Source organism: Chiloscyllium punctatum, chromosome 34 (genome assembly GCF_047496795.1).
Source record: "Chiloscyllium punctatum isolate Juve2018m chromosome 34, sChiPun1.3, whole genome shotgun sequence".
Classification (NCBI taxonomy): domain Eukaryota; kingdom Metazoa; phylum Chordata; class Chondrichthyes; order Orectolobiformes; family Hemiscylliidae; genus Chiloscyllium; species Chiloscyllium punctatum.
The window spans coordinates 55,233,115-55,246,104 of NC_092772.1; the positions used below are offsets into that span (position 1 = coordinate 55,233,115).

General features: G+C 52.2%; 1 protein-coding gene across 2 annotated transcripts in view; it reads right to left on the reverse strand.

The window, feature by feature from the left end:
- Window positions 1–5,845: 5,845 nt before the first annotated feature.
- cadm4 (cell adhesion molecule 4) overlaps window positions 5,846–12,990 on the reverse strand; it is a 238,940-nt gene continuing 231,795 nt past the window's right edge. For both annotated transcript variants that reach the window (XM_072553562.1, XM_072553563.1), the window contains exons 8-9: window positions 10,366–10,494; window positions 5,846–8,162 (exon numbers count right to left, since the gene is read on the reverse strand). In XM_072553562.1, the coding sequence (XP_072409663.1) occupies window positions 8,053–8,162; window positions 10,366–10,494 (239 nt within the window). In that variant the 3' untranslated portion in view covers window positions 5,846–8,052. The remainder of the gene's footprint in view (window positions 8,163–10,365; window positions 10,495–12,990) is intronic.

The window sequence follows — 12,990 nt, forward strand, 5'->3', positions numbered from 1 at the left end:
AATGGGTTGCAATTAAGGCCTGACAGCATTAAACCTGTCTCCAAAGTACCCACCCTCCTTCCTCCAAACCCCACCCCTGCTCCCCAGAAAGCTTGCAACCTGAAGTGACCGGCAAGAATATAAAATCAGCACCTGACTTGGTTCAAGTGAAAGTCTTGCTCGTTGAGAGAACACAACGCCCACCCCCCTACCCCACCCAACCTCTTCCAAAAGGGTCACTGAACGTTAACTCTGATTTCTCTCTGCTAGACCTGCTGAGCTTTTCCTGCTCTTGCTTGCCAACCCCCCCCCACCCTCTCCAAAACCTTCCCACCGCCCAGGAAGCTCTGGAATCAAAGTTTGGAAAGCTCAGAGACAGAGGGATTTTTACTGTCTCCCACATTTCCCTAAAATCGCACACCGTTTCTGAGACAAAATTTGAAAAAAGAAACACGGCTGAATAATGCTCCAACTTAATAAGGCAAGATATTTTGCAAGAAGCGTGACTGGACTCTGTTTTTCTCTCTCCCGCTGGACCCCGAAACCTGCTCTCTCTCTCTCCACAGATGCTGCCAGACTTGCTGAGTTTCTTCAGCAATTCCTGTGATTGTTCGTTTCAGATCTACAGTGTCCGCTGCGTTTTTAGTGCACGTATTTGGAAGACTCGATCTGTTTCATCCTGGGCCTCCTTCCCCACCACCCTTGCCTTTGCGATGCGCAACTCGCTCTTTGCCCTCTCCCTGTTTCGGATCAGGAACGCCACAAACATGCTGAGATAGATACACCTCGGGAGTTGGCAAGGATGAAAGTTAAGTTCCCAAATGTTCACCTGTTAAATGTTTGAGAAAAGAAGGAAAACGGCAGCCAAACCCCAGGACTTTCCCACCCCCGCTAAATTCCCTGCAACATTTATTCCGGATGAATATACAGGTAAAGTGCCCTGTATCAACTGCTGCTGCACACCGTCCACCTCTCCTCCCTCATCCACCGTCCGGACACGCCTTGGCGTGCCCATTTGCCACCGTGCGGTGGGGATCCCCAGTGGAGGGCTCTCTACGCGGGAGTCCTCCCCCTTTCTCTCGGGGATCTGGGGTGGAGGGTGCTGCACGCAGCAGTCCCCTGCAACCGCAGATTGCGGTGGTTCACGGACTCCCAGCCCAACTGCTTGTTCTGTGGTGCTGTGGAGTCTGTGGACCATGTATATATTGGGTGTGGGGCGTTTGCACTCCCTTTTTGATTTTCTCAAAAACCTTCTCCTCTGTTTCTGGCTGCACTTCAGTCCCACGCTCCTGATCTTCGGGCACCCGGTACGGAGGAGGGAGGACAGGTCCGAAGACCTCCTCGTGGGTCTGCTCCTGGGCCTGGCCAAACTGGCCATCAACAGGTCCAGGCAGTGGGCCGTGGAGGGGGTCGTTAGGGCTGAGTGCCTGCCCCTCTTCTGGGGTTACGTTAGAGCCCGGGTGTCCTTGGAGAAGGAGCACGCGGTGTCCACCTACACCCTGGAGTTGTTCAGGGAGAGGTGGGCGCCGCAGGGAGTGGAGTGCATTATTTCCCCCTCCAACTCTATTTTGATTTAATCCCTACCCTCCCCTTTACTGTTTTGATCACATAGCATTGCCCTTTGATGTGAAGGGCAGTGCTTGTCACTGGCCACTCGGGTGTTTCCTATTTTCCTGGTGGTGGAAAGTGAATAAAGATTCGTGCACCTTGTGTCTCTCACTGTGTCTCACACCTGCGCACACACACACCATAGATGCTGGGGAAAAAATAAACACTCCCGCAGTTAGGGAGAGACCTGATGATGGCTTACTTTTGATGGTCTCTGCACCTTCAGCCAAGAAGAGCAGACTGACAAGGAAACTTCAGCCAGTGTAGGAATTGTTGGGGTCAAATTCAAGAAAAAAGTTAGGGTCACTGATTCTTTTCCCCCATACATTCATTCACAAATGGACCAGCATTTATTGCCCATTCCTACTTGCACAGAGGCTGTGGGTCTGGAGTCACATGGAGGCCAGACCAGGTAAGGATGACAGATTTCCTTCCCTCAAGGGGTTTCCCACCGACAATCGGCCATGAATTCGTGACCACCATCAGACCCTTAACTCCTGATTTTTATTGGATTGGAATTCCACCGTCTGCCGTGGCGGGATTTGAACCTGGGTCCCTGGATGAATTGTCCAGCGACAACGCCTCTCGGCCCACCCTCACCCAGCCAACTGACACACCCCCTGCCAGACCATAGGGCTGTTCTCTCATCAGAGAGAGAGAGATGATTAGGGGAGGTTTAACTGCACCCTCACGCAAGGGAAGACGTTGAGGAGGGGAGGCCTTCAGTGTCACCAACTCCACTGCGGGATTCGAACCCATGCTGTTGGCATCACTCTGCACTGGCTGAATGGAATCCAATGGGAGGGTGAACTGGTGTAAAATCTGGGAGTGGCAATGACATCATTTGACCACCAGGGAGCAGCATCACGTGAGGCAACGCTGCCACCAGATGGCAGCACTCTTGGAGAAAATTTGGATTGTGAATCCACTTTCCTTGGGATGGGATTTCAAACACAGCCAGCATCCTCAGCCCTCAGTTACCACCTCTACAAGCCTACTCTACCTCATTGGAGGATTAGATTCCCTACGGTGTGGAAATAGGCCATTTAGCCCAACAGGTCCACACCGACCCTCCAAAGAGTAACCCACCCAGACCCATTTCCCACCATTTACCTCTGACTAATGCACCTAACACTATGGGACAATTTAGCATGGTCAATCCACCCTAACCTGCACATCCCTGGGCACTATGGGACAATTTCCCATGGTCAATCCACCCTAACCTGCACATCCCTGGGCACCATGGGACAATTTAGCATGGCCGATCCACCCTAACCTGCACATCCCTGGGCACTATGGGACAATTTAGCATGGCCAATCCACCCTAACCTACACATCCCTGGGCACTATGCGACAATTTAGCATGGCCAATCCACCCTAACCTGCACATCCCTGGGCACTATGGGACAATTTAGCATGGCCAATCCACCCTAACCTACACATCTTTGGACTGTGCGAGGAAACCGGTGCATCAGAAGGAAACCCACGCAGATTGGGGGAGTATTTGCAAACTCCTCCCAGACAGTTGCCCGAGGCTGGAATCGAACCTGGCTTCCTGGCGCCGTGAGGCAGCAGTGCTAACCGTGATGTCGCCCACCATGAGGAAGTGGGCTGCTGTTTCTCTCTTTCTCTCATTAGAGTCAACCATTTCCTCCTGGCCCAGAGTTAGGGACACTACCACTGCACTAGGAGAGCCCTTCGAGCTAAGCAACTGTCAACTGAGCATAGGAGGAGGCCATTCAGCCTCTCCTAGCCATCCCTATCATCTAATGAGATTGCGACTGATCCATGACTGAATGCCGACCAGATTCCCCCTTCATCCCCCATTGGGTAACTGGAAACCTATCGCTCTCATGGATCTTGTATTGATTAACTGTCTGCCGAAATTATCCCAGGTTTTTTCCCTCCTGAGTGGTTTGTTAAGGAGACTCCATGGAAATGATCGTGGTGGTGTGTGCATGTGTGTCAATGATCGACTTGCTCCAATGGGCCATGGGTAAAGGAGATGCATAGGAAGATCCCATAGCATCTCCTGAAAACAATCACCTCCTTCACAAGTTACAATGACAAAATCCCACCGCTGATTAGGGTTAGAGGCCCTTTGGCCCTTCAAGTCTCCTATCCCCATTCTCCAAGATCAGGGGCAGCACAGTGGCTCAGTGGGTTAGCACTGCTGCCTCACAGCACCAGGGACCAGGGTTTGATTCCCATCTTGGGCAACTGTCTCCCCCGTGTCTGAGTGGGTTTCCTCTGGGTGCTCCGGTTTCCTCCCACAGTCCAAAGGTGTGCCAGGTCAGGTGAACTGGCCATGCTAGATTGCCCATAGTGTTAGGTTCATTAGTCAGGCCTCAATGTAGGAGAATGGGTCTGGGTGGGTTAGTCTTTGGAGGGTCGGTGTGGACTTGCTGGGCCGAAGGGCCTGTTTCCACACTGTGGGGAATCTAATCTAATCATGGCTGATCTTCTAACCCTGCCCCCTCCACTTTCCCCCTCATCCCGGTTGTGAGAAATCTCCCAACCTCAGTCTGAAGTGGTCAGACTCTTACCAAAAGACTGTCATCCACCCACAAACACCACCCCTCCTCCCCCCTAACCATGTCGTGAGGGGATGGGGTGGGGGTGGTGGAGCGGAAACAGCCCCAAAGGTATGACGACAGAAAATTAACCCTTTCTCGACTGGTCCAACACGGCCCACTCTCCTCAAGGCAGAAGATGGTACCAGTGATCATAAATCAACATGCTGGCCAATCAAACCAAATCTTCAATCTAAAGATACAACATGGGTAGAGGATGGGAAAAGGTACAGCCAGTTGGAGAAAAGGTGGTTCTCGCTAGAAACAGTGACACGACATCGAAGGTTTTTGTCTTGCATCAGGACCAAGTTGCAAGAATGCCAAATTTCAAAGGGAACTGCAATTTACACCACAATAGAAAATGGTGCAGATTAGTTTTTTTATATACAGAATCCCTACAGTAGAGAAACAGGACCTTCAGCCCAATAAGTCCACACCAACCCTCTGAAGAATAACCCACCCAGACCCATTCCCCTACATTTACTCCTGACGAATTCACCCAACCTACACATCCCTGGGCACTATGGGACAATTTAGCATGGCCAATCCACCCTAACCTACACATCCCTGAGCACGATGGGTAATTTAGCATGGCCAATCCACCCTAACCTACACATCCCTGGGCACTATGGGACAATTTAGCATGTCCAATCCACCCTAACCTCACATCCCTGGGCACTATAGGACAATTTAGCATGGCCAATCCACCCGAACCTACACATCCCTGGGCACTATGGGACAATTTAGCATGGCCAATCCATCCTAACCTGCACATCCCTGGTTACTATGGGTAATTTAGCATGGCCAATCCACCCTAACCTACACATCCCTGGGCACTATGGGACAATTTAGCATGGCCAATCCACCCTAACCTACACATCCCTGGGCACTATGGGACAATTTAGCATGGCCAATCCACCCTAACCTGCACATCCCTGGGCATTATGGGACAATTTAGCATGGCCAATCCACCCTAACCTACACCTCCCTGGGCATTATGGGACAATTTAGCATGGCCCATCTACCCTAACCTACACATCCCTGGGCACTATGGGTAAGTTAGCATGGCCAATCCACCCTAACCTGCACATCTTTGGACTGTGGGAAGGAAACTGGAGGAAACCCATGCAGACACGGGGAGAATGTGCAAACTCCATACAGACAGTCGCCCGAGGCTGGAGTCGAACCGGGGTCCCTGGCGTTTGTGAGGCAGTAGTGCTAACCACTGGCTCACCGTTGCAAGTTAAGACCTGGGGTTGTCAAAAAGAAGCTGAAAATGTGTTGCTGGAAAAGCGCAGCAGGTCAGGCAGCATCCAAGGAGCAGGAGAATCGACGTTTCGGACATGAGCCCTTCTTCAGGAATGAATCCTGAAGAAGGGCTGATGCCCAAAACGTTGATTCTCCTGCTCCTTGAATGCTGCCTGACCTGCTGCGCTTTTCCAGCAACACATTAGCAGCTCTGACCTCCAGCATCTGCAGTCCTCACTTTCTCCCGTTGTCAAAAAGCAAGCAACCAGGGAGCTGTGTACTCCCCAAGCTCTGAAGGGCTGAAGGGTATCTGAAGGGTACCCTCTGAACAAGATTCTACAGTCAGTCCACAGAGACGCGCTGCCTATTAGGAAATTGAGGAACATTGTGTGCCAGTCCCAGGGAGGTCACACAACTCCAAAGATGACTTGCTTGCATTGAGTCAGATGTTCCCGCGAGTGTTCACAATCTGCAGATTGCAGAGCACACTCTCACCGCCCCACCCTCGCTAGTTCGCTGCTCTTCGGTCTGATTCCAAAATCGGAGAGGAGGACTTGCCGAACAATCTCGGGTGTGTCGATACCTACAGGAACCCCCCCCACCCGATGCGAGAGAATCGGTTTGGCCTTGTAACGTTCACTCACGGGATGAGAGAAGCAGTTGTATGGAGGGAGCTGGGTAAGGCAAATTGGAAGCCTGATTCCTTCTGTGCTTGAGGTTTAGGGGAGTCTATACACATATCTCCTGCTTTTTTGAAGGTTCGCCTTACCCCACTTTGCCTTTATGGCAGACCTGCGTTAGTACCTGTTTTTGCTAACTGAAAAGTGGATTTTTGCTTTTACGATAAAAGGTGAAATATTTTTCCCGTATAAATTAATGCGTCTTCGCTTTATGCCATTTTGGCTTGTGAAAGGTTTCATTGGAACGCTCTACTTTAAGATAGCAGGTGATACCAGCAAGACTCGCCCAGTCAGAGTCAACATGAATTGAGCTACAGGGAGAGGCTGAACAGGCTGGGGCTGTTTTCCCTGGAGCGTCGGAGGCTGAGGGGTGACCTTATAGAGGTTTATAAAATCATGAGGGGCTTGGATAGGGTAAATAGACAGAGTCTTTTCCCTGGGGTGGGGGAGTCCAGAACTAGAGGGGCATAGGTTTAGGGTGAGAGGGGAAAGATATAAAAGGGACCTAAGGGGCAACTTTTTCACCCAGAGGGTGGTACGTGTATGGAATGAGCTGCCAGAGGATGTGGTGGAGGCTGGTACAATTACAACATTTAAAAGGCATTTGGATGGGTATATGAATAGGAAGGGTTTGGAGGGATAGGGGCCGGTTGCTGGCAGGTGGGACTAGATTGGGTTGGGATATCTGGGCTGGCATGGACGGGTTGGACCGAAGGGTCTGTTTCCCTGCTGTACATCTCTATGACTCTATGTCAAACGATCCTCCCTCCCGTTGAAATTCAGCACTCTTGCATTGGACCTGATAACTGTGCGATGAAAATCTTTGGAAACATCCCTTCTCAGCTGTAAATCATGTTATTATCTGCACAGCCTAGTAGGTAATGAGATGGGACAAGACCAATCTGTCATCTGATACATTGACTAAAACATATCGATCGAATCTTTAAGCTGATTCACTCTCTCATCCGTGGGAGTCAAAGTCATCATCCCCAAATTGCTCTGAACCGACCAAGTGTACGTTACATTAAGCCACAGACAGTTTTAACACTGGTTAGAATTTCTCAAGGATTCTCTCTGCTTTAACATCTTTCTCAGGGTTAACTTTCAATCAAATGTCAATGAGGACAATGATGATTAACCTTCCACGGTCACGATGGTCCGGGTGACTTTTCTCCTATGCTGCAGTGATCCTATGATAGTTGAGGCGAGGGGACAGTAATCAGGCCACACATAGTTAGTATTACTGCTTGGTGAGCTCAAATACTCTCAATTCTCTGCAGCGAGAACCCAGAGAAACAACAGCTAGTTGAAAATAACAAATTTTCAGCGACGACGCAATTCCATGGGAGCAGATCACCATGGCGAAGAAATCACAGGAATTAAACCGAGAGAGAAAATGAGGGTCGCATCAACAGGACGAGGTTCTGCCAGGAGATGGCGGATAATCTCAGTATCTGACCCACTCTCATTCACCAAAAAAAAGGAGACTGCATTCTTGAAGGAAAAAGTACAGCTGGCCCATTGACTCTACCTTCAGTCTTGTTTCGACTCGAGCTGGACTGAAGTGTGTGAGCGTCCGGGGTGGGGTGGCTTGGGGGGGGGTGGCAGGTGGGGGTAATCGATTGTGTGGTGGGGGAGGGAGGAATGGAAGTTGTCACCGACAAGAGTTGCCAAAGTAGTAATCTCCCTCTGTCGTTGTCCGTCTTGATTAGCCTCGGGAGTCCAATTGTTTGCTGAACGGACCTTTATGGGCTCTCTTATTTCCGCCAGCCCCGACAACACAGAATCCAAACCCGAGAATCATCAGTGTTCAGTACTGGAAGGTGGAATAGTTGCTGATAACAAGGCTATTGATTTATTAAAAAAAACAAAGTCGATCAATGTTTACAAGTGGCCCTTTCAGTTCCTGGGCCACTCAGTGACCGTCTCTCTCTCTCTCTCTCTCTCTCTCTCTCTCTCGCTCGTTAGATGAAATATTCTTTTTTCCTCTCATGGTTCTCGTTTCCGTTAATAAATGCTTCCCGTGCCTCACCGTGCTCGTCCAATCCACTCGCTTCGTGCGTCAGGTACGAACCTAGATTTGGAGTCACAAGGGAATTTGGCAAAGTGAGGAACCAACCACAGCCGAACATCTGAGCATTTCCATAGTGCCTTTCACAGCCTCAGTAAGGTCAACCGCGACGGGAGTGAAGGAAGTTCTCCCCATGGCCCGAAATGGGACAAGCACCTGTACACTCCATCCCTTTTCACTTCGAGATATTGAGTGAGGGATTAATTTTTCTTTTGCCTGGTTTTCCACAGAATGCCTGTGTTTGTTACCCAATTCTTAATTGTCCCTTTGAACTGAAGGCGTGGCTCAGATAGACAGCATTCAATCACATTGTTGTGAGTTTGGAGTCCCTTGTAGGTCAGACCAGGTAAGGACGGGCAGATTTCCCTCCCTAAAGGAACCCGGACGGGATTTCCACAACAATGTTTTTGAGCCCATATCAAATTTCGATCCTTTCGATGCTGGATCCACTTTTGTCATTGATATCAATGATTTCACCGAGAATATGAAAGGCGCGGTTAGTAAGTTTGCAAATGGAACAAAAGTTGGTGGAACATTGGGCAGTGGAGAAGGTTATCTGGGATCACAAAGGGATCTTGATCCATTGGGTCAATGGGCTGAGGAGGGGCAGATGGAGTTTAATTTGGATAAATGTGAGGTGCTGCATTTTGGTAAAACACACAGGGGCTGAACTTATACAATGAAAAGTAGGGCCTTGGATGGTGCTCAGTCAAGATTAGTGTGGCGCTGGAAAAGCACAGCAGGTCAGGCAGCATCCGAGGATCAGGAAAATCGGCGTTTCGGGCTGGAGCCCTTCATCAGGAATAAAGGCAGAGAGCCTCGGGGGTGGAGAGATAAATGGGACGGGGGTGGGGCTGGGGGGAAGGTAGCTGAGAGTAGCTGAGGTGATAGGTCAGAGGGGAGGATGGAGTGGATAGGTGGGAAGGGAGATCGACAGGTGGGACAGGTCATGGGGACGGTGCTGAGCTGGAAGGTTGGAGCTGGGGTAAGGTGGGGGGAGGGGAAATGAGGAAGCTGTTGAAGTCCACATTGATGCCCTGGGGTTGAAGTGTTCCGAGGTGGAAGATGAGGCGTTCTTCCTCCAGGTGTCTGGTGGTGAGGGAGCGGCGGTGAAGGAGGCCCAGGACCTCCATGTCCTCGGCAGAGTGGGAGGGGGAGTTGAAATGTTGTGCCACGGGGCGGTTTGGTTGATTGGTGCGGGTGTCCCGGAGATGTTCCCTAAAGCGCTCTGCTCGGAGGCGTCCAGTCTCCCCAATGTAGAGGAGACCGCATCGGGAGTAACAGATACAATAAATGATATTGGTGGATGTGCAGGTAAAACTTTGATGGATGTGGAAGGCTCCTTTAGGGCCTTGGATGGAGGTGAGGGAGGAGGTGTGGGCACAGGTTTTACAGTTCCTGCGGTGGCAGGGGAAAGTGCCAGGTCGTGCTGTAGAACAGAGAGACCTAAAGGCTCAGTTATATTATGATTTGAAATTTGCATCCCAGATAGACAGGGGTGGGGTTAAGAAGCCGTTTAACATGCTTGCCTTAATTGCTCAGACTTGTTGAGTACTGGAGTTGGGAACGTCATGTTGCGGTTGTACAGGACATTGGTGAGGCCCCTTCTGGAATACTGTGTCCAGTTCTGGTCGCCCTGTTTTAGGAAGGATATTATGACACTGGAGAGGGTTCAGAAGAGATTTCCCACGATGTTGCCGGGAATGCAGGATTTGAGTTATAAAGGGATTTTTTTCACATGAGCGTAGCACGTTGAGAGGTGACCTTATAGGGGTTTATAAAATAATGAGGGGTATAGATTAGGTGAACAGCAGATTTCTTTTCCCTAGGATGGGGAATTTCAAGATTATTTGTTAAGGTGAAAGGAAAAAGATTTTAAAAAGACACGAGAGGCTTTTATTTTCGTACAGAGGGTGGTTCGTGTGTGTAAATACCTTCCTGAGGGAGTGGGGGGTGTGGGGACAGTTACAACGTGTTAAAGACAATTGGATAAGGACATGGACAGGAAAGGGTTGGAGGGAGATGGGCCAGGAGCAGGGCAGGGGGGACTGGTTTAGTTTGGGGTGAGGAGGTGGGGAGGGGTTTTAACGAGTGAACATGGCAGTGAAGAGGGGAGATGGGTGAGGGGTTCTGAGAAAGAGGGAGAGCGTTCGGGGGTCCTGGGCAATGGGGAGGTGGGGGGGGAAGGAAGTAAACAGAACCTGACCTTTCTGTCTCATGGAGAACCAGACAGTCACGATGAGCATGCAGATAATCACAAAGACAAACAGGGCCAGGACTCCTCCAACCACTGCATAACTGACCGATCGCTGAGCATCAACCACGGTACCCGGGTCTGTATGGAGAGAGGGAGGGAGGGAGAGAGGGAGGGAGAGAGGGAGGGAGAGAGGGAGAAAGGGAGAGAGAGGGAGGGAGGGAGAGAGAGGGAGGGAGGGAGGGAGGGAGAGAGGGAGGGAGAGACGGAGGGAGAGAGGGAGGGAGGGAGGGAGAGAGGGAGGGAGAGATGGAGGGAGGGAGGGAGAGAGGGAGGGAGGGAGAGAGGGAGGGAGGGAGGGAGAGAGGGAGGGAGGGGGAGAGTGGGAGAGAGGGAGAAAGGGAGGGAGGGAGAGAGGGAGAGGGAGAGAGGAAGGGAGGGAGAGAGGGAGAGAGGGAGGGAGAGAGGGAGGGAGAGACGGAAGGAGAGAGAGGGAGGGAGGGAGAGTAGGAGAGAGGGAGGGAGAGAGGGAGGGAGGGAGAGAGGGAGAGGAGGATGAGGAGAGGGAGGGAGAGAGGGAGAGGGAGATGAGGGGAGGGAGAGGGAGGGAGAGAGGAAGGGAGAAGAGGGAGAGAGGAGGGAGAGAGGGAGGGAGAGAGAGAGAGAGATGGAGGGAGGAAGAGAGAGAGAGAGGAAGGGAGAGAGGGAGAAGGGGAGGGAGAGGGGGAGGGAGAGAGGGATAAGGGGAGGGAAGGCGAGAGTGCCAGGGTGGAGGGAGAAGGGTGGAGAGGGAGGGTCGGGGGGATAGGGAGGGAGAGAGGGGGAGAGAAAGGGGGAGAGGGAAGGAGAGAGGAAATGATAGCATGAGTTAGGGGTGAGGGAGGGGGGGGGGGAATGAGGGGCGGGGGGATGGGGAGAGAGATAAACACAACACAGGAAACATTGTGAGAATGGTGAACACAGCCCTGAGTGAGAGCAGACTTTGACTGTTCCTCCTCAGACAGACCCCCCCCGGAGCTGTTCCTGAACTCAGCCTCGAATTGGCCCCTTCCTCATATACTTGAGGGATGGATTCTGATACAAGGGGATGGTGGTGAGTGAGGCTGGAGTTTACCTGGATTCCCCCTCACCCCCCACACACCTCCAGCGTTCTGCCCAAAAATGTACCAAACATCTGTGTTATTATCATGGCATGGCCTGTGGGATCCTGCTGTGCACACCTGCCACTTCAGCGGGGAGTGCTCCAAGCCAAGTGGTCTTCCCAGATTGCCACTTGGGGAGCAACGTGTGGGCATGAGGCCATTCATCAGCAAACCTTACCCTCCTACCCCACCTCGAACCCCACTCCCCCCTTCAGCTCCATCGACAGTGGATCGGCCTTCCCAACACTCCATCCCTCCTCAATCCTCCCCTCAACCTCTGGAAATCCACGTACCCCGACCCCAAGGGCACTCCCCCATTGAGCTGGAGATGCTAGAGAAACGCAGGGCTTGCAAGGAGGTGGGGAATGCGTCGCGCAGTGTGTGGGGACCGTGGTACATCCGATCACAACTGAGGCAGAGGACTCAGGTGAACAGCAACGGACTCAAAATGTTCACCCTGTTTCTCTCTCGACGATGCTGCCAGACCTGCTGAGTTTCTCCGGCAATGTCCAGAAAGATACAAGAAAGACTGATGTCAGAAGGGCCAGCCCAGAACCCAACTCTTCATTGTTAACTCCATCTCACTCCATCAGCCCTCCCTATCACTGTAACCCCCTCCAGTCCCTACACCCCCTCCCTATCTCTGTAACCCCCTCCAGCCCCTACACCCCCTCCCTATCTCTGTAACCCCCTCCAGCCCCTACACCCCCTCCCTATCTCTGTAACCCCCTCCAGCCCCTACACCCCCTCCCTATCTCTGTAACCCCCTCCAGCCCCTACACCCCCTCCCTATCTCTGTAACTCCCTCCAGCCCCTACACCCCCTCCCTGTCTCTGTAACCCCCTCCAGCCCCTACACCCCCTCCCTATCTCTGTAACCTCCTCCAGCCCCTACACTCCCTCCCTATCTCTGGAACCCCCTCCAGCCCCTACACTCCCTCCCTATCTCTGTAACCCCCTCCAGCCCCTACACCCCCTCCCTATCTCTGTAACCCCCTCCAGCCCCTACACTCCCTCCCTATCTCTGTAACCCCCTCCAGCCCCTACACTCCCTCCCTATCTCTGTAACCCCCTCCAGCCCCTACACTCCCTCCCTATCTCTGTAACCCCCTCCAGCCCCTACACCCCCTCCCTATCTCTGTAACCCCCTCCAGCCCCTACACCCCCTCCCGATCCCTGTAACCCCCTCCAGCCCCTACACCCCCTCCCTATCTCTGTAACCCCCTCCAGCCCCTACACCCCCTCCCTATCTCTGTAACCCCCTCCAGCCCCTACACACCCTCCCTATCTCTGTAACCCCCTCCAGCCCCTACACCCCTCCCTATCTCTGTAACCCCCTCCAGTCCCTACACCCCCTCCCTATCTCTGTAACCCCCTCCAGCCCCTACACCCCCTCCCTATCTCTGTAACCCCCTCCATCCCCTACACCCCCTCCCTATCTCTGTAACACCCTCCAGCCCCTACACCCCCTCCCTATCACTGTAACCCCCTCCAGT